At 38.9% G+C, this 19,847-nt stretch overlaps 1 protein-coding gene across 1 annotated transcript in view; it reads left to right on the forward strand.

Moving 5' to 3' along the window:
* The window catches only part of Prex2 (phosphatidylinositol-3,4,5-trisphosphate dependent Rac exchange factor 2), a 299,642-nt gene that overhangs the window by 106,666 nt on the left and 173,129 nt on the right, over positions 1-19,847 (forward strand). The window contains exons 9-14 of the mRNA XM_006974690.4: positions 1,442-1,591; positions 3,410-3,554; positions 5,402-5,502; positions 16,014-16,117; positions 16,788-16,837; positions 18,869-18,944. Of these exons, the coding sequence (XP_006974752.2) occupies positions 1,442-1,591; positions 3,410-3,554; positions 5,402-5,502; positions 16,014-16,117; positions 16,788-16,837; positions 18,869-18,944 (626 nt within the window). The remainder of the gene's footprint in view (positions 1-1,441; positions 1,592-3,409; positions 3,555-5,401; positions 5,503-16,013; positions 16,118-16,787; positions 16,838-18,868; positions 18,945-19,847) is intronic.

Below are 19,847 nucleotides of genomic sequence, written 5' to 3' on the forward strand. Positions count from 1 at the left end.
TTGCAAATGTATTTCATAGAAAAGTTTGCTTTGGTTTTATTTTCACTAGTCCATTAAAAATTCTCAGTAAAAAAAGTATAGAATAATTATGAAGTCATTTTTATATTCTCCCCAAAGCTGGTTAAACCACAATCTCCCATGGATTGTGATGTTCTGCTATTTTAAATTAAATATGAATATAAGTATGTAAAACTCTGAAAACCCCAAAAGCTCCTTTTAAAAATTTGAGATTCTGAGCCAGGCGGTGGTGGTGCACTCTTTAATTCCTGTGCTCAGAAGGCAGAGAAAGGAGGATCTCTGTGAGTTCAAGGCCAGCCTGGTCTACAGAGTGAGTTTCCGGACAGCCAGGACTGTTACATAGAGAAACCCTGTCTTGAAAAACAAACAAATAAACAAACAAAAATGCCCCCAATATATTGAGATTCGGTATGATCAAAAGTTGCTGTGTGTAGGCGTACTGTACATATCTAAAATACAGACCAATATCTGATCTAATTTGACGGATGCACATGTGACAGGGATGAGAATACATCTTGGGGATCGGTCGCTTAGCAGAAGATAATGCGGTGGTTTGACATTCATGAAAAAAGAAATGGCTGTCAAGAACATCTGTGTCCCCTCAAAACAATAAAATGGGCAGCTTCGGAGAAGAGATGCCATGCCAGGAGGTGTACCACTTGGGTTCCCCAACCTCTCACGTTGTGTGTGTGGCTGGCCCTGTAGACTGGCTGCTGCCGCCTGATGATGTGCAGGGAGGCACATGGTGCCACTCTGGCTGGTGCTGATGCTGTCAGGCTGCTTCCATTCATCTCTCCATCTTGGCATCTCTGCTTGGCGGGAGTGACTGACTAGGAAGGACAAATTATGTCACTGTTGTCTCCCTGCTCTTAGGATACGGAATGGTGTGGGTTCAAAGAGTACACTCCATTCTGGTGTGGTAATAGCAGATTGGCATGCATATGTTTCTGTTTGTTGGGTTTTACTTGTATACACACATTCTGTTGGCTGACTTTATCTCCCCAAAACATTCATTAAGTAATAGAAGCTTGTCTGTTCAGTAATACTGTCTTTATTCTGAAACCTAGGATGTATTTTCAGGAAGCATTAGAAAGATAAGATGAACTTAATATCATGATTGTTTGATTATTGAAAAGATGCCTAAAAGTTTCTTATTTTATTACTTTTGAAAATTTACCAACATAGTTTAAATGAATGCTAATTTGTAGTATTTAATTACATACAATATATCAGCACTATGAGTTAATTTATTAATGAGGACTAACTATACCAAACCTTAATTTTGTATATATATATATGAGTATCGTGCATATATCCATGCTGTATTTTTAATTTCATGGTTTTGTGCTTTCATGAACTGGATGGTCATGCTGATGTAATACAGATTGCTCTTTAGTCATTGGTCTTCACTTTTCCTTTTCAGCTGATTTTCACAGCAGTGGGCACATTGTTGTGAATGGGTGGAAGATACACAACACAGCAAAAAATAAATGGTTTGTATGCATGGCTAAAAGCCCTGAAGAGAAGCATGAATGGTTTGAAGCTATTTTGAAAGAAAGAGAACGTCGGAAAGGTGGGTGCATAAAGTGGGAGCTATTGGTTTTGTGAAGGCAAACGTTTTTTCCTCAGGTTGCCCCCTTCTAACTCTAAATGGCATGATCTGCCCAAGATTTAAAAATTAAAAACAACAACAACAAAAAAATCCATACTCTATAAAATTTCTAATGATATTTGTCTTTATTAGGCTCTATTCTTACCTAATTATTCATTTTTACTGATGAATGTTAATAGTTTTTACATTGTAAAAACACAGAATTTTAATATGAAATTTTGTGGTTTGAGGACTAAAATGCAGTTCAAACATTTCTGCTTCTGCGACTTTTCCCCCGCCCCATCCACTGACTGTGAATGGTCTCAGGACTTTGCCTCTGGCTTCCTCTAACTATATTCTTTGCTCAGCTTCTCTGTTCTCCTTAGTGGGACTTCTGCTTGTATACCTGTGTACTGCCTTTGTGCCCTGCCTTGCCTTTTCTCCTGGGCTTCGTATTCGCCTGCTGTGCTGACCCCCAGACTTCCTTGACGTTGTCAGTATTTAGTGGACTTCTCTCTACTAGATGGCAGTTTACTTGAAAAGCATCCTGCGTCGCTTTGTCTTTTTTTTTTTTCATTTTTCTTTATTAAGGAAATTTCCACTCATTCTACATACCACCCACAGATCCCATCTCCTCCCTCCTCCCACCCCTCAGCCCTCCCCTTTGTCTTTTGAAACCTGCAAGGCACCCAGATTTCCCCTCTCCTTCATAACAGTAAATCCCCCCACTGCTGTGTTCCATACCCTGACCTCTAAGCTACATACAAAGTGACAGAACTTTCTTTCCCATAGGGCCTGCCTTTTTCACTAGCTCATAAAATACGTTGCTACCTCCCCAGTACCTAGGGAACCAAGTGATTTACCTTTACCAGGACACTGTCAAACCCACCAGAGCACCTATATTCTCATTTAACCTCAGGATTCTGTGCCATGGATTGCTTGACTTTAGTGGCTCTTGTGAAAAATTCTTTCTTAGAAATAAGGATTTGTAATTCTATATTTAAACACCGTCTTCTTGTGAATGATTTTGTGGCCTTTCTCACACAGAGGTGAGATGTGGTGAATAAGCCTCTCCTACTGCAGTGTGGTCTCCCCTTGAGGATGGACCTCAAGTATAGCTATGCTGATTTCATCTATCCCCCCCTCCACTGGCAAAACCATGTGCCCTTGGGACATGGCCTCTCAGGGGTGCCTCACACACTGGGAATATAGCCTTGCCAGTCTCACTAGGATTCTATGGATTTCTTAAAAACTGGTCCCAGTTCTACAGAGCTCAAACCTATAGCCTCTAGCTCAGTGGTTCTCAACCTGTGGGTCACAACCCTTTGAAGGTCGAACAACCCTTCCACAGGGGTTGCCTAAGACCCCCAGGAAACACAGATATTTATATTACAGTTTATAACAGCAGCAAAATTACATTTATGAAGTAGCAGCAAAAACCATTTTATGGTTGGGAGTCACCACAACATGAGGAACTGTATGAAGGTGTCGAAGCATTAGGAAGGTTGAGAACCGCCGGGCGGTGGTGGCGCACGCCTTTAATCCCAGCACTCGGGAGGCAGAGCCAGGCGGATCTCTGTGAGTTCGAGGCCAGCCTGGGCTACCAAGTGAGTTCCAGGAAAGGCGCAAAACTACACAGAGAAACCCTGTCTCGAAAAACCCAAAAAAAAAAAAAAAAAAAAAAGGAAGGTTGAGAACCACTGTGAGTCTAGCTGATGGTAGATATGGCAGTAAGGGCTTGCTTAGTGAATGGATGAAAACTTTTAGTTAACACGATGTCTTCTATTTCATTTTTGATAGGCTTAAAGTTAGGAATGGAGCAAGACACCTGGGTAATGATCTCTGAGCAGGGTGAGAAATTGTATAAAATGATGTGCCAACAGGGCAATCTGATCAAGGACAGAAAAAGAAAACTGACTACATTCCCTAAGTGCTTCCTTGGAAGGTAAGCTTAGTCTCTGGGTATATCATCTATTTTATATGATTTGTGTTTTAAAAATGTTATCCTAAGCATTTTTGAATCCTTACGCATAATCAGCCTTTTCTGGACAGTAGGGATATGAGATAATAGACAAAGATGCGGAGTCATCCATTCGCCATCTTTGCCTCCACAATGGCTGATATGCCGTGTAGTCAGGGAATTAGAGCTGAGGGTCAGACAAGGAGTGTCAGGCAGGGGGTGTGCCTGTTGGGGTCAGGATGATGGACATGCTGTGGAAGTGCACAGGGTCTGAGAATCAGAGTTGGGCAGGAATCCACAGAGTAAAGGGATATTGGAGAGCTGTGAGAAGACAATTTAAACTTCTGCTTAGTCCGAATTCGTATAGCTGGAGCCAGACTGAAAGGGAATAGATTAAGAGTCTAACAGATTGTCATGTGAGGGGCCCAGAACCAGAGCCTGTGTCATGTGGGAACATGAGGTTCTGTGAATGAGAAGGGTAGCTGCTTCAGTTTGGTCTCCTTGGGCTTCTTTCTCGCTTCCAGTCTCGCTTCTTTCTGTAATTTTGAACTCAGTAATCCATACTTAGGCGTTTAATGCTCCTGTGGTTATTTTTTTTTTTTTTTTTTTTTTTTTTTTTTTGTTTTTTTTTTTTTTGTTTTTCGAGACAGGGTTTCTCTGTGTAGTTTTGCGCCTTTCCTGGAGCTCACTTGGTAGCCCAGGCTGGCCTCGAACTCACAGCGATTCGCCTGGCTCTGCCTCCCGAGTGCTGGGATTAAAGGCGTGCGCCACCACCGCCCGGCACTCCTGTGGTTATTTAAAGAAGCAGAAACTGTGGATTAGGGAGCGTGACACACTCATATAGTTAGAGAATGTGAAGTCTATAAAAGCTCCCTGGAGCTGTATCAAAGATCAGACTGTAATCAGCCATCTTCGTTCGACTCCTGGACACTTCTATTGGTTAGTATAATGATTTGGGATGGTTAGGTTTCTATCTCCGTTTGATCCATGGAGTTGATGGATCTGTGCCCACCAGGATATCCTTTAACTACCTACCGGGAAATAGTATGTGGCTACATCTGAACTGTAGGCAAGGAAACTTCAGACTGAAGTGTAGTAAGCTTTTTTGTTGGACTATCTTTGAATCACCAGCCCCCAAATAATGACACAGAAACTTATTATTAATTATGAAAGCTTGACCTTTAGTTTAAGCTTGTCTCAACTAACTCTTATAACTTAAATCAATCCATTTATATTATAACAGAAAGCCCCTTATCTACTTCCCTGACTTAACATGTATTTCTTATACTGCACAACCTACTCGGAGAATTTTGTGCCCTTTGATTGTTTGGTATAAGGTGATTGTTACTTGTGGATCAATGGAAAATAATGTGTTTGGTGTTGGCTTGTTTGCAAATAATAAAAATGATTCTGAAACATATTCATTAGTTTATATAAATGCTCACGTGTTTTAAACATAAACATGAGAACAATTTATTTGCAAAATGTCTGCCTTTACTGCAAATTTGTCTTAGTGATACCCACAACTATTTGCCTTGGGGGGCATCATCTTTTAATTAAATCTATGTTTGAATGATCTCTTTGGGAATGAGGGCCATCCCCAAGAATAGTTATTTAGTGAGTGCAGTATTGGAGAGGCTCAGCACATAGGGTTTCTGAGATAGATTCTGATTTCTATGGTCGTGAGTCTGTGGGAAAAAAATCTGCTGGATTCTTGAAAATGGTGCTTTGGGTATTTAAGATTTCTTTCATGGCTGCTTCGTGATATGTGGACCAGACAGACTTCCCAGGAAGACACAGACTTTATCATTTCCATTGTCTTTCTCTTGCAGTGAATTTGTGTCATGGCTGCTGGAAATTGGGGAAATTCACAGGCCTGAAGAAGGTGTTCATCTGGGACAAGCATTGTTAGAAAATGGGATCATCCACCATGGTGATTATTTCATCAATTACCTTTCTTTGTGTGTTCACAAATGGCCTGTCTTTGAGTCCCACATCTGTTTCATGTACAGTTTTCCATATCATAGCATGGTTATTTCTTTTAGTGCTTTCAGTATGTAAAGAACAGAATATCATGAGTTTAAGATTATATAGTTGCCATTCTCTAAAACCAACAGTCACTGTACAGGCAAAAGCCAGAATGCTAATAAGTACCAGACTGGAAGGAGAGATGCATAGTTCTGACTAGAGTATGTGAGACTGCTTCATAGGGACAGTGGCATTAGTGTTGGGTATTACAGAATGAATAAAACTTAAAATAACAGAAGGGGCATCCTGTAGCAGGAATCTTAAAAGTTCTTATTAATAAAATCAAACCTGAGGCAAGTTATTGGGGTCCATGCTGGTAGATCAGAGAGACAGAACAAGCCACAGCTATCTCACCTCGCCGGATCCTCAGCTGGTCTTGTCTCCTCAGACTGGAGGCCTCTGAGTCCTCATCCGGTATGGGTCTCAGCTGAATTACTGCTCAAAAGCCTGAATGCTTAGCCAGTCAAAATCTTCTAGTTTCTGGTCCTCACGCCTTATATATCTTTCTGCTTTCTACCACCACTCCCTGGGATTAAAGGCTGGCTTTCTGGGATTAAAGGCGTGTGTCACCATGCTTGGCTATTTCCAATGTGGCCTTGAACTCACAGAGATCCAGAGGGATTTCTATCTCTGGAATGCTAGGATTAAAGGTGTGAGTGCCACCATTTTCTAGCCTTTGTATTTAGTGGCTGTCTGTTCTCTGACCCCAGATAAATTTATTAGAGTACACAATATTTTGGGGAACACAATACCACCACAGGCATCCCTCTGAGGAAATGATAGCACCCAGTCAGAGTAGGAAAAACTTTCATGGTGGCCACTGGAGGAACTGCAATAGGCTCCCATGTGGCTACACTGTGAGCTCCATGGATCAGCATCCTGCCAGGGGCCTGTGGTGGGAAGACACCTAACTGAGCAGGCTGACCCACTGGCCCTGTTTAGCAGGTCAGAGCTGATGCATATCTACACGTGAAGGCGTGGTCAGGACTTGGTCTCAGAGGATGCCTGCAGCACCTCAGAGTCTGCAGGTTGAAGGTTAAAGGCTGCAGCACACATGTCTGCCAGCAGGGAAAAGAACAAGGAGCCTTTGGAGCTGGGTCCGCAGATATGAAAAGAATTGGCCTGTTTGGATGTGATGGATGGAGAGATGGGACTCTGGTGAGCTTTCTGCTCCACATGACTAAGACGGTTAATTCAGGAGAGGCTTGAGCGGTGAAGAGTTAGGAATGGAGTAGCCGTGAGACTGGAGCGGGGCACTTGGGAAGGGGTCAGTTGAGCTCACACACCAAAACCAAGGAGAGAGTAGGGATGAGACTAAGGTAAAAGCTCGAAGAATCTCTGATGTGAAAAGTGGGACGGAGAGAAACAGACAAGGAATTGTTTTAAACTGTGACTATTAGACTATGGAATTTTTACAGTCACGTCTTCCCTAGTTCACAGTGGTGCACAAACAAAGCCAATCCATTTGAGTCTTCCCCATCACTCTGGGTGTTACCTCTGTGACCGACCAGTGCCACCTTCTAGCAGGTTGGGCATCACCACTCTAAGTAGACAGTTCTGTCCTTCCCAGGATCCCCGCCTCCTCAGTCTCCACCATTTCTTCCCTCGTTTCCACTTTTGCTTGAGGTTCCTTTATAACAGATAGAAGATGGAGGTATGAGGTTCCTTTATAACAGATAGGAGATGGAGGTATGAGGTTCCTTTATAATACAAGATGAAGGTATGAGGTTCCTTTATAACAGATAGAAGATGAAGGTAGGCTTCCATTTTCATTGCATTTCCTGGCTTCTCATCAGCTCAAGTCCAGATTTCTTCCTATGGTTTAACTCTTTCACAAAGGCCTGCAACACTCTGCACAGTGGGACCCTTGGTTTCTACTCTAGGTGGGCACCTGCCCAACCTGACCTGCTACTCTGTGCCCACCCCAGCCCTCTACATCTTTTCATGCTCAAAGGTGACACTGAATTTTGGATCTTTACTCTTGCTTCTCTCATCCAACAGTTGCTTGTAAGTTTCTCATAAAAGTGGGGGGACATTTCTAAGTGCTAAACATACAGTACTGTGGAAAATGAAGCAACAAAATTCCCTGCATCCTTGACTCATCTTTTTTTTTGGCCCTCTGACTTTTAGAAGCCCTTCCATTCACTCTGCCATTTTAATACATTAAATTTTGGGATTTGAAATTTTCCTGAGTTTTGAATTTATAATTAGTATGTGTGCATGCACATGCATGTTGTGTGCTGGCCAGAGGGTAACTTTCTGGAGTTGGTTCCATCTGTCCATCAGGTTTTTGGGTATTGAACTCAGGTTATCATGCTTGTACAAAAAGTGATTTTACCAGCTGAACCATTTTCATATGCTTATCACTGTCTGAAATTACATTGTTATTTTGTTTCTTTGGTTATTAATTATCTCATTGTCTCCCTTACCATATCCTGGCCTCTACTGAAAATATATGCAACATTAGCACATGAGCCATCTCATGTGCTAATATATATATATATATATATATATATATATATATATATATATATATAGTGCTTTGAGATATGTGCTCTTCATGCCTAACATATTTAGGTAATCAGTAATCACATACTAAATGAATAAGAGAATTATCATGCTTTAAGCAAATGGCAGATATTTTCATATTGTGTAATATTTTATACTTGATTCAATAATAGAAAAGATCTAAAGCATCATATACATGCAATTAGCATCAAGTGTGATTGAAAAGCACCAGGTAACAGCTGTAATAGGTACTTTTCGCTGTGATCAAAACACCTATCATGAGCAATGTAAAGCGAAGTTTTACTTTGGTGCATGGATTCAGATGGTCACATGGTCATTTGGCTCCATGCATTTGAGTAGAACATGATGGTAGTGGGAACTTGTGGCAGAGGAGAGCTGTTTGTCTCATGGCCAGTCGGAAAGCAGGGAGCCAGGCAGACAGAACATAGTCAGGGATAAGAAACCCGCAAGGATCAGTCTCCATTAACCTGCTTCCTTGGGCTCTACCTTACCCCATCAGTTTCCAGAACCTTCCAAAATAGTGCTACCCTCAGGGGACCAGGAATTCAAATAATCAATCTGTGAGGAACAATCCATATTTAAACCATGCAACAGCTTTAAGTAGAAATAAGAAGATGTTGATACAGGTTTTAGTCTTTCATATCCCCTAACCCAAGTCAAGTATACATTTAGGAATAAGAATGTTTATTGCATTCTTATTTTTAATTTGTAAAATGTTTTAATCAACCCACAGTAATTGTATGGACTTATGGGGTATAGAGTGATAATTTGAGTCATGTTTATAGTATGTAATGACCAAATCAGGATAATTAGAATTCTTATCTCCTATAACATTAATCGTTTCTTTGTGTTTCCTTCAACTTAAGTAGGTGGCATAAAATTGTGGTCAGTCAGTTATCCTTCAGAAATAGCTTTTCCTTTCCCATTTACACTTTCTTCCAGAGATAGTGTTTTACTAACAAAACAAAAGAGGTTGCTTCTATAGTGTTCATGCCATTATTGTACCAGTGGGCATATCTTCCCAGGCCTGTCATTCTTGAAACTCACATTATTCACAGCAGGGTTGTGATGCTGCTAATGTTTATCCTCCAGTAGCTCAAACCCCAGAATGGATGGGAGAGTGGCTCCTGATGTGCCACCGCTTGCTAAGAAGCCATTGTTAGTCATTGTCTGCTTGAGGATGGAGAGTAAGTGTTCTTCAGGGTTTTGACCCCTGATGGAATTACTTATGCTCCAGTAGATGGTCCTTTATCTGTGACCATATAGGCAGCACTAAGTGGACTCAATGGGTTACAAAAAACCAACAGAAACAAAGGAAGCACATAAAGTTCGGGGGGGGGGGGGAGAAGAGGGGAAAAGAGTCAGTGTGATCTAAATATGTGCATATTTGAAACGGTCAGACAATAAAAATGTTTGACAAATAAGATAAAATGAAAACAAACAAACAAAAAATGGGAATGTCCCAGTCCTGATCAGTTCATCCCTGGCTGTAGGTACCACTTCAGCCATCAACAGAGCCTCCTTTAAAAGCACTTTCCTATTTAGTTATTTTTGTGTACCTGCATGCCTCGACACATATTTGGAGGTTAGGTGACAACTTTTGGGAATTAGTTCTCTCCTTCCATCTTGTGAGTCCCAGGGATTGAACTCAGGGATTTTGGCCTTGCCAGCAGGTGTCTTTATCCACTGAGCCATTTTCCTGGCCTAGTAATAGAGTCCTGAAGTGAAAATATTAAATGCATTTTTATTAAAATGATTTGCAAATCTGGACTGCAAGAATTCTTCAAACATTTAAATTAGGAGAATTAAATCCCATTTTGAACAATTGCGTTTATAGCCTGGTTAGTTCTTTTTACTGAGAAATACAGTCCAGAGAATTGTGTTTCAGTATTCTTCCATTTGTTACTGTTTGAATTCAGAGGCTCAGGTTTACTATACTGCAGTGTGGATTTGATCAACTATAAAATCACATTTGGAATCCAGCATTTTTATGAAAAGAAACCTTTAAAAATGACTCTAATTCTCCAAAACTGGGGGCAAAATTATGCAATTTCATATTGAGAGTAATTCTATTTAAAGAAGAGAGAGGGGCTAAGTGCTCTGGTCATTGAGTATGTTTCCAGCTGTGCTTTTGCAGAGACGGAGTTCCTAAAGTGAAGTTGAATGAGCCATCTGTTTGAAAGACAGCTAGGAAAAAAGAATGTGTTGTTGCTATTATTCATATTGCATATATTATTAACCTAGTCTGTGTGTGTGTGTGTGTGTGTGTGTGTGTGTGTGTGTGTGAGAGAGAGAGAGAGAGAGAGAGAGAGAGAGAGAGAGAGAGAGAGAGAGAGAGAGAGAGAGAGAATATGAGTGAGTTGTTGCTATTATTGCATGTATTATTTTTCTTGCTTTTGTATGGACTCCTAGGATGGCACAACAAATGCTTTCTCTACAACACACTCTTGAGATTCATCATCTCTAAGGACTATCACAGTAGAAATGCTCATCTGGTACATCTGCAGTGTGCTGAAGTTGATTGTATAAGCTTGTGAGAGCTGTTGATTAAATTATAAACACCTGCAAACTGGTTGTTAAACACAATTATTTGTTAACATTGAAATTACATAACCAGGTACATAATGCATAGGGTGATGGCTTCCTGAAACCTGGCATTTCCTCATTGTTTCACCACGTTTTCTTTCACCTCTGCTCCAGGCTTGTGTGCTTTAGGAGTGCCCGGTAGTGCGGGCCACTGCATCAGTTCCATCTTCAGCAACTTTTAGTGGGTGGCTTGAAATTGGTCAGCTTAGGAGACTTTATACCCCAAACATTTGCAAACTGTGTGTCAGCTGGCCTTCTCCACTTGCCCCGACCCCCACTTTCTAGAAACCATGGTTACTGCGCATGCCTTCTTCTGTCATAGCTATCTGAAAGATTTCCCTGAGCATCTTTCCTCACAAGGTGACCTGAGTGTGCTTGGTGGGTGAATCCTTTTTTTTAAATCCTGCTGTAGACTGAGTGCAGATCTGTGCTGTTACTGTTTATTCAAGGCAACGTCTAAGATTGCAGATTAGCCCATGGTTATGAAGATTTCACCCTAAAGTCCCTTACAGATTAGCCCTGTCCTTTTTTTTTTTTTGGTTTTTTTGAGACAGGGTTTCTCTGTGTAGCTTTGCGCCTTTCCTGGATCTTGCTCTGTAGACCAGGCTGGACTTGAACTCACAAAGGTCTGCCTGCCTCTGCCTCCCAAGTGCTGGGATTAAAGGCTTGTGCCACCACTGCCCGGCAGCCCTGCCTTTTTGAGTAGGTTAAACTGCCATTTGTTTTTATTGTAGCAAGAGACACCTGGGTTGTTTCCTTGAAAATCAAGACAATTTAGTCCCATGACTATTAAAAGTATAATAATGAATATTGGTAGATTGGGAAAAAGAAACAAATCACTGATTCTGAAGCAATGCACAGAATTTCAAAAATATTTCTTTTAATTTTTATTTTTTCCACTCATGCTTTTCTCTTTATGGGTTAGCTTCATGGGCAAATAGGATGTTAAAAGCTGTGTTGTTATTATTTCCCCCTAAATAACAGTCTTGGCTCAATTTCATAGTCTTAAGCCATGTACAAGGTTTACATGTGTTGGGATAAAGACTTAAACTTCTGTATGTGTGTGCACATATGCATGCATTTGAGGTTATTAATAAATCTTTTGATATACTTCTGGATTCACCAAATGTAGTTGATTTTGACAGTATATGCTCTCTTTTCAATATTACCAATGAAAAGATCACAGGTTTTGTCTAATCATGAAAATATAGCTCTTTGTAGCACACTATCTACTACATTCTCTATATAGAAAATATTTAAATATAAACGAACTTTATTAGAAAGTGTTTTCCTTCCCAAGACAGTTTCTCCTTCCTTGTTATACTTTATGTGCAGACTTAAACACACTTTCCCATAGTTCCTTTAGCCATTGTAATCACCTACTTGAGAAGTATTCACTTAGGTCTTTGCCCACTTTTCAAATGGGTCATTTATAGTTTTGATAATGACTTGATTGGATTCTTTATGCATTTTGGATATTGGTCTTATGAATTACATGGTTCCCATCCCACAGTTAGTACTTGGCATTTGGTTGATTATTTTCTTATGAAGGATATTTTCCTTTGAGACAATCTCATTGGTCTGTTTTTTGCTTTTGTTATCTGCATTTTGGGGATCTCATCCAAAAACTTCATTGCCAGGACAGCATCAAGGTTTACTCCATTTCATTCTTCTAGTGGTTGTGCAGTTTCAGGTCTTATGTTTAAGTTTTTAATTCATTTTGAGATGATGATTATGTGGTGTGAGATGGGGTTCCATTTTTATTCTTCTGCACTTGTGTGTATGGTTCCCCAGCACACAGTTATTGGAGAGACTATGTTCCTGTAGTGCGTTCCTGGCAACCTTTGTAAGACCAGTGAGCTATAAATGCATGGGGTTTTTAGAGGGGTTCTCTACAATGTTCCAGTGGTCTGTTAGGTCTTTTCATGTGCTACGAACACAAGTCTTTGATTCCTACAGCTCTTGTAGTTTGTTTTGAAGTCATGTATAGTGTATGCTTCTAGCTTTGTTCTTGTGGGTAAATTTGTCTTGACTAGTTGGGGTCTCTTTGTTACACAGAGAGCTCAGTGTTTGCTTACTTTCATTTGTTTGTTTTGTTTTTTCTGTTCCTGTGAAAATGACATTGGAATTTTGATAGGGATTGCATTTGATCTGTTATATCACTTTGGGTTTACTGGACATTTAAATAATATTAATCTTCCCAATTCATGAAAACAATACATTTCCATTTATTTGTGTCTCCTTAATTTTTTTCACCAGTGTTTTATAGCTGTTAGTATACAGCACATTTATCTCCTTGATCAGATTCCTTCCCAAGTCTTACATTTTTTAGTGCTATGGTGACTGTGATTTTCTTAAGGTCTTTTTGGATTGTTCATTTTCAGCCTTCAGAAATGCTGTTGGCTTTTGTCTGTTGGTTTTGTGTTCCTATACGTTGATTTGTACCTTTACTAAAATAAGTTGTTCGTTTTTTAAAAATGTCTTTGTGCATGGAAGATAGAGAGACAATTTTTTCTTTCCAGATTGGCTATCTTTTATTTCATTTCCTGTCTATTTGCTCTGGAAGGACTTGCAGTCCTGTGAGGAAGAGAAGTATAACTAAATGCAGAGAGTTTGTTGCTTGGGCAATTCAGAGCTGAACATACGGCCAGGAACTGAGTGAAAAGCAGAGTTTCTTGTAACAAATAAGGAGAGTAATGGGAGATGATTCCAATGTGAGGTCTTTGCCTGGAAAAGGACAGCAAGGTGTTTTTATTAGGGAACCTGATATATGTTTGTATAGGGAAACATCTTCATCACAGGTAGAGGCTGTTGCATTCCTGAGTGTGTACATGTAATCATGGTCATCCTTCTTTATACATCACATATTTCCTTAAGTGGCCAAAAGGAATACCCCATAGTAAAGAATTTAGCATTGCAATAAGATTATGAGTAGGTCTTTCACTTAGGAGAGGTGGTCTTGTCCCTCTGGATACCTCCTCTTAAACAAACCAGGAGCTTTGACAAGGACTAAAGGTTATCTCAAGATGCGGTAGTTTACCCTCCCCCTGACACAGCAGCTTGCCCTTGGAAGTGCTTGCCTAGCGGCTGACAGGGGTAAAGAAAAATTAAAATATAAAAATTTCAGGTAAGTGAATGGGGCTAGAAAACAGTATATTAAGTTCTGCAGACCCAGGTTCGGAAAGACAAATAGCATGCATTCTCTCTAGTGTGTCAATTCTGGCCTCCCTCACATATGCATATCCAGATGGAAGTGGATCTCAGGAAACTAAAAGGGAGGTGTTAAGGGAGGGAGGTAGTGAAGACAATAGAACAAAATAGAAGGGGGACCACTGGGGACACATGGATGGAGCAGGGAGATGAGGGAGTGGAGAATCCAACCAGAAAATAGCAGGATATGTATAAAACCCTAAAAGGAAACTTGTAACAATGAAAGCTAATTTAAAAATTAAATATTAAGGATAGAAGCGGCAAGTGTGAGTTTCTTCATTATGTTTAGGCCTCATAGGAGAAGCTTTTAGATGTTCCCCTTTGAGGATAATGTTAGCTCCTGCCTCACACAGTCCTTGCTCTGTTGAGGTACATCCTTTCTATGCTAAATCTGCTGGGAGATTTTATCATGAAACAGTGCTGTGTTCTGTCAAATGCTTTCCCTATCTCTTGAGCTCATCTTACTTGTAATTGTTAATATGTTCTTATTTCCTGATTTGTCAGTGTTGAACAGTCCTCTCCCCCTAGGATAAACCCCACTTGACCATGACAGATGTTTCTTTTTTGTGTGTCCTGCTGAATTTGTTTTTGTCAATATAAAAGGGGGAAAAATCCTCCAAGTGTCACCTCAAAGTGGATGAGAGTTTATTCTGGAGCCAAATATGAGTAAGCATAGCTTGGAATGGCTACCCCAAATACCACACTATGATAAGGTAACAGTTTAATGAAATTTTTATAGTAATATAAAAAAGCCATAAAATAACATACCCTTCTAAAAACTTGGTAGTTACATTGGGTAGGTGAGTTATGGCCAAGCTATATGTCTCATGCTAGCTGATCACACTTTTAGCCCTTTAATTAATGTGACTAGGACTGTGTTTATACATTCCAAGAGCAGTTTATCAGTTAGTTAAAGGATGTTTGATCCCACACAGAGGTAGGCAAGAGATGGCTATTTAGGGCCTGGAAGTAGCTCAAGATAACTTGTAATTAGGCTCTGGACCTGCAACATTCCAAGCTTCCACATCACTGAGTCAGTCAGCCTCTGAAGGCATAGCTTCTTCCCAGGAATCCTTGTTCACAATTTTGTAGCATTTTGTTAGGGATTTTTGCAGCTCTGTTTATTAGTGACAGTAAACTGTGATTTTATTTTATTGTGGTATCTCCATCTGGTTTCATAAACTGAAGGAATCTGCAACTGTTCCTTTCTCTTCATTCTTTTCTTTTCTTTCTTCTTCTTTTTCTTTTTTTGAAGAGTTTGGGAAGGATTTGCCTTAATTCTTTAGGCATTTGTTAATGTTTACCAAAGAAATCATGGTTCCTGATGATAAGAGTTTTGAGAAATGAAAATCTTTATCCTGTGGATGACACAGAAGGCTAGCCATTCTTATTTCCATTGAGAAAGAAGAAAAAAAAAGGAAAAGAAACAAATGACATGTAAAAAAAGTGCCTATCAGTGTAAAAACTCTTAAAAATTTGCAATCTGTTACATATTGACAGTATTCAGTAATGTCTGGATGTCTGAAGACAAGAAATATGTTTTCGATTGGTGTTTGTGTGGTCTTGGCTCAATCACCATATGATAAAATAGATACAAGCAGATATTCACTTGTAGGGCTAAGGATTTAAAAAAACCAAATAACTTGCTTATTATCTAAGTATCTACTCTTTACAGTTTTTAAGTTGAAGCTTGTTTTATTTTGTGAGGCAGTGTCTTGCTCTGTAGTCCATGCTGACATAGATCTTACTTTGTAGTCCAGGCTGGCCTCAAACTCACTAGGTAGGTTAGACTGGCCTTGGACACAGCAACCCTCCTGCCTCTGCCTCCCTAGTTCTAGGATTATAGGCATGCACTACCACACTGGCCTGACTATTATTAACCTCAATTGAGTCTTTAACTCATGATATGGAAAGTTTCAAAGTAGCAAAAGACAAAACCTTACAGATTTTACTGTTGAAAATATTGAATCGACATTACTCTGTGGGGAAATCAAAAGCTTTTTTATAAATTCTGAATATGTGTTCAGTAAACTTGTGTTTACTTAACAATGTAGCTTGCCACTGTTCTACAGTAATATTTCCATGTTTTAGTTACCGACAAGCATCAGTTCAAGCCAGAGCAAACACTGTACCGATTCCGTTATGACGACGGCACATTTTACCCCAGGAGTGAGATGCAGGATGTGATTTCAAAGGTAAGGTTGCCTTTAGCAGCGTCCACAGCAACCCTCATATTGCCAAACGTGGTGAGGAAGAACAGCTACTAAGAGGCTTGAAAAAGTCTTCTAATAGAGAAAACTCTTAAGTTGTCACATGAACGGTCTTTGTCTTATCAAAATTTCTGAAATTTCAGTGTTGGATCATTTGTTTTCTTCCCTGCTTCTAAGTGGAAGCAGAATCCCACTCAGAAGGTACCAGTCTGACTTTCACATGGTGCAATCACTGGTCGAGACATTTGTATAATTTTTTAAATCCACAAACATAAAGACTAACTTAATACCAGTTTTTATTTATCTTTGGCATTGTTTTATATTGAAATATATTGACCACACATTCTAGATTTATTTCTGTGTTAACTTTCTGTTTAAAGTATATCTTATCATTTATAATAAGAAAAATTTTCGGTATGCCTTCATATATGTCATACATATATGACAAATTCACAGTACAATTCCATCCTGTTCTTCAGAGACTTAACTCCTATTTTTATCATGCATTTCAATGTGGCTAGCCTTTCAACTTTGTTGAGATTGTATGATGACTCTGGGAGACTGCAAAAGAAAGGATTTGCTATTCTGACAGTCCCCCGGCATGTGTGTCTCTTGACTGATTGACCCACTTCTGACCTGCGTTTGTCTCACACAGGGTGTAAGGCTGTACTGTCGTCTCCATAGTTTGTTCACTCCCGTGGTCAGGTGAGTCTGCTTCTTATGGGGGCTGTAAATGCAACAGTTAAGTTTCATCTTAGAACTTGGATTATTTCATTTTTAAGAAATTATTTATCTCAAATATTCCTAAATTTTTTCAGCACTATATATTCAGTGTCTTTTCCCTTTATTATAATTTCAAAATTTACTGTACTATTATTTCATACCATAATCTTCAGCTGAAAATGAAATAATACATATTCCATTAGTATTTAATAAATGGTAGTTAAATGGCCTAGAAATGATTCAGAAATGCCGTTTATTCTAAATACTCACAGCTAGGAAGATTTTTATATTTACACACACACACACACACACACACACACACACACACACACACACACACATACACATATGTATATCTGAATGATTGAACATTGGATGTATATTTTATACTTCTTTTTGATAGACTTTCCCCTCCAAGACAATACTATTATTTGAAAATTAAGAATTATTTTAGACTTACTAGACATAATTTTGGAGTTTATTAACTAACTCATTTTCAAAACAAATGCATGGTCCAGTTTTAAACAAATACATACATTTTTCAGTAATGGCTATAGAATCCAAATGTTTGCATGTATTGCTTTTATTTTGCATGCTTAATATCAGTTATAAGGTCATACGGGGATGGATGGATATATACATATATATATATATATATGATAGATAGATAGATAGATAGATAGATAGATAGATAGATAGGTGATAGATAGCTAGAAATTGTTTCAAGAAATTGCCATGTCTGCATAATGGAATGCTCTCTTACACCATGTAAGCATTGTAGTCCTTCAGGAGAACCTGATGTCTTCTTACCTGAATAAATGTTGTCTACTTTAGCAGCAGACTTCACAGTATAAACTTGTGAAAGAGTGAGTGTGGACTTTATAGCATACTGCTGCTGTAGATCCCTTCCAGATGTTTTGGACAAATTAATATTAAATACTTAGCAATTGTATATCTTTTTTCCCTGCTAAACAAATAAAAAAGAGTAATAGCTAATTATTCATGTTATTTGCATATATATATAAATATTATGTGCATGAAAATGAGTTCAGAAAAATATTTTTTTCTATGAGTTTTTTTTATATCAAGCAAGTTAGTCCTTACGAATAGATAAGAAGGAATTTTTATTTTTTTCTGACAGTTTGCAAAGACTTCCATTTTCTGTTCTCTTTTTATCTGGACTACAAAATGAAATGGATTATAGATTTCTGCCCTTGTGAACAAGACCAGTCATGAGACTCCTTCAGTTTTTCAAAGAACTTAGTACTTGTCTTCAGGTGACATACTGTGGTCTCCCTTGCCTACATTCCTACAGCTAGTATGACGCTGAGTTGGGATTTGCATCTGGTTCCTAGGCCTTGAATAATCTTTATGCTAGCATATTTTTCAACTTTGAATGATTTCTCAGTCTGGAAAGTCGGCTGAGCAGGATGTCTGATATGAGAACCAGTCAATCCCCATATCCCCTGGGGAGGATGGGGAGCTGGTTTCATTGTTCCATGCTTTGCTGAGACAGATTGTGAAATAGACTGTCCCTGGATCTATTTCAGGCCTTTCAGGCCTGTAAATAACTACAGTGCATATTCGCCTGTCTTCTTGGAGAAAGTAGAGGCAAGAGAGGCTATTGCTCTATTCTCCACACTTTGAGAAGAATTTTAGGAGCTATGACTTAGGGGTAGAAATTTTGTTTTCTTATTCCTCCATTAATGAGATGCCATTTTTATAGCTAAATCACTACCAAGTATGATAGCAGTAATAATCTTGTTTGCAAAAAAAAATGTGAAAGAAGAAATGCCCTATTTTGGTACATTGATGGGTCTGTCTCCTCTTCTATGAGCTGATAGATTTTTGTCTCATATATACTTTGTTAATTTCTCTTACTTATACATACTTTGGGTGATTGCAAGCGCATTGGTAGATTTTCCTGCTGTACATTGATAGTAAATGGAAGGATTTGCCTGTGCTTACTTAGTCCCTGGCTTAACATGTTCTTGCTTTCTTCTTCCTTTGTAGAGATAAAGATTACCATTTAAGGACCTACAAATCTGTGGTCATGGCCAACAAATTGATAGACTGGTTAATTGCACAGGTAAGGAGGCAAATAGGTGTTAGTATGCTTCCTTCTTTCCCTTTTACTTTGAATGTGTGAATTGGGAGCTTTCAAAGAATTTAGTGCTTGCCTAAAGGTGACATAGTGTGATCTCCCTTGCCTACACTCCTACAGCTAGTATAAAGCTGAGTTAGGATTTGAATCTGGCTCCTGGGCTCTTGAATAAACTTTATGCTAGCTTGCTTTTTAAAAATAAGACGTTCCTATTTTGAAAATAGGAGCTGAGTTTCATCAACAAACAAACAAAACCCGCCAAGCATAATTTGAGGATCAATGAAGAATAGCTATGTTCAGACACTAACTTGTTTTGCATGCTTTTTCTACTGATTTGTTTTTAAGTATCTGTTCATTAGTCCTCTCAAATGATTCTAATCTCCTGTGTCATTTTCTGTGTTAGATACCAGCTGGACTTGGGTAAATAAGCTTTAATGTCTGCAAAGTGCAGAGTGTATTGTTACTGTTGCTCAGCTTCACAGGCTCTTGTCTCTAACAGTTGGTGTTGAGAAAGTTTCTGTGATTGGCTTATAAGTAGAAAAGATTAACATGCCTGTCACAGTAGCTTTTCAAATATAGACTTACAAATACAGTTTTTTTTTCATGATAGTTCAACTAACAGATACCTGGGTATATTCTGCGGATCAATGGCAAGACACTAAGAAAAGTTGATATACACTTGAACTAAACTTGCTGCCTGGGGAAGGAGTTTGTTTGTTTGGTTAAAATATAGTCATTACACATAAATATTTGAGTCAGTTTCATAAGCAGCCTTATTCTTTTGTTTGTATAAAACCATCATCAGTTTCCTTTCATAAATAGGTAACAAAACTAGATGTTTAATCTTAAAATGCCGACAATGTTTTTAATATTTAAACAGTTTTTTGT

Source organism: Peromyscus maniculatus, chromosome 2 (genome assembly GCF_049852395.1).
Source record: "Peromyscus maniculatus bairdii isolate BWxNUB_F1_BW_parent chromosome 2, HU_Pman_BW_mat_3.1, whole genome shotgun sequence".
NCBI classification, from domain to species: domain Eukaryota; kingdom Metazoa; phylum Chordata; class Mammalia; order Rodentia; family Cricetidae; genus Peromyscus; species Peromyscus maniculatus.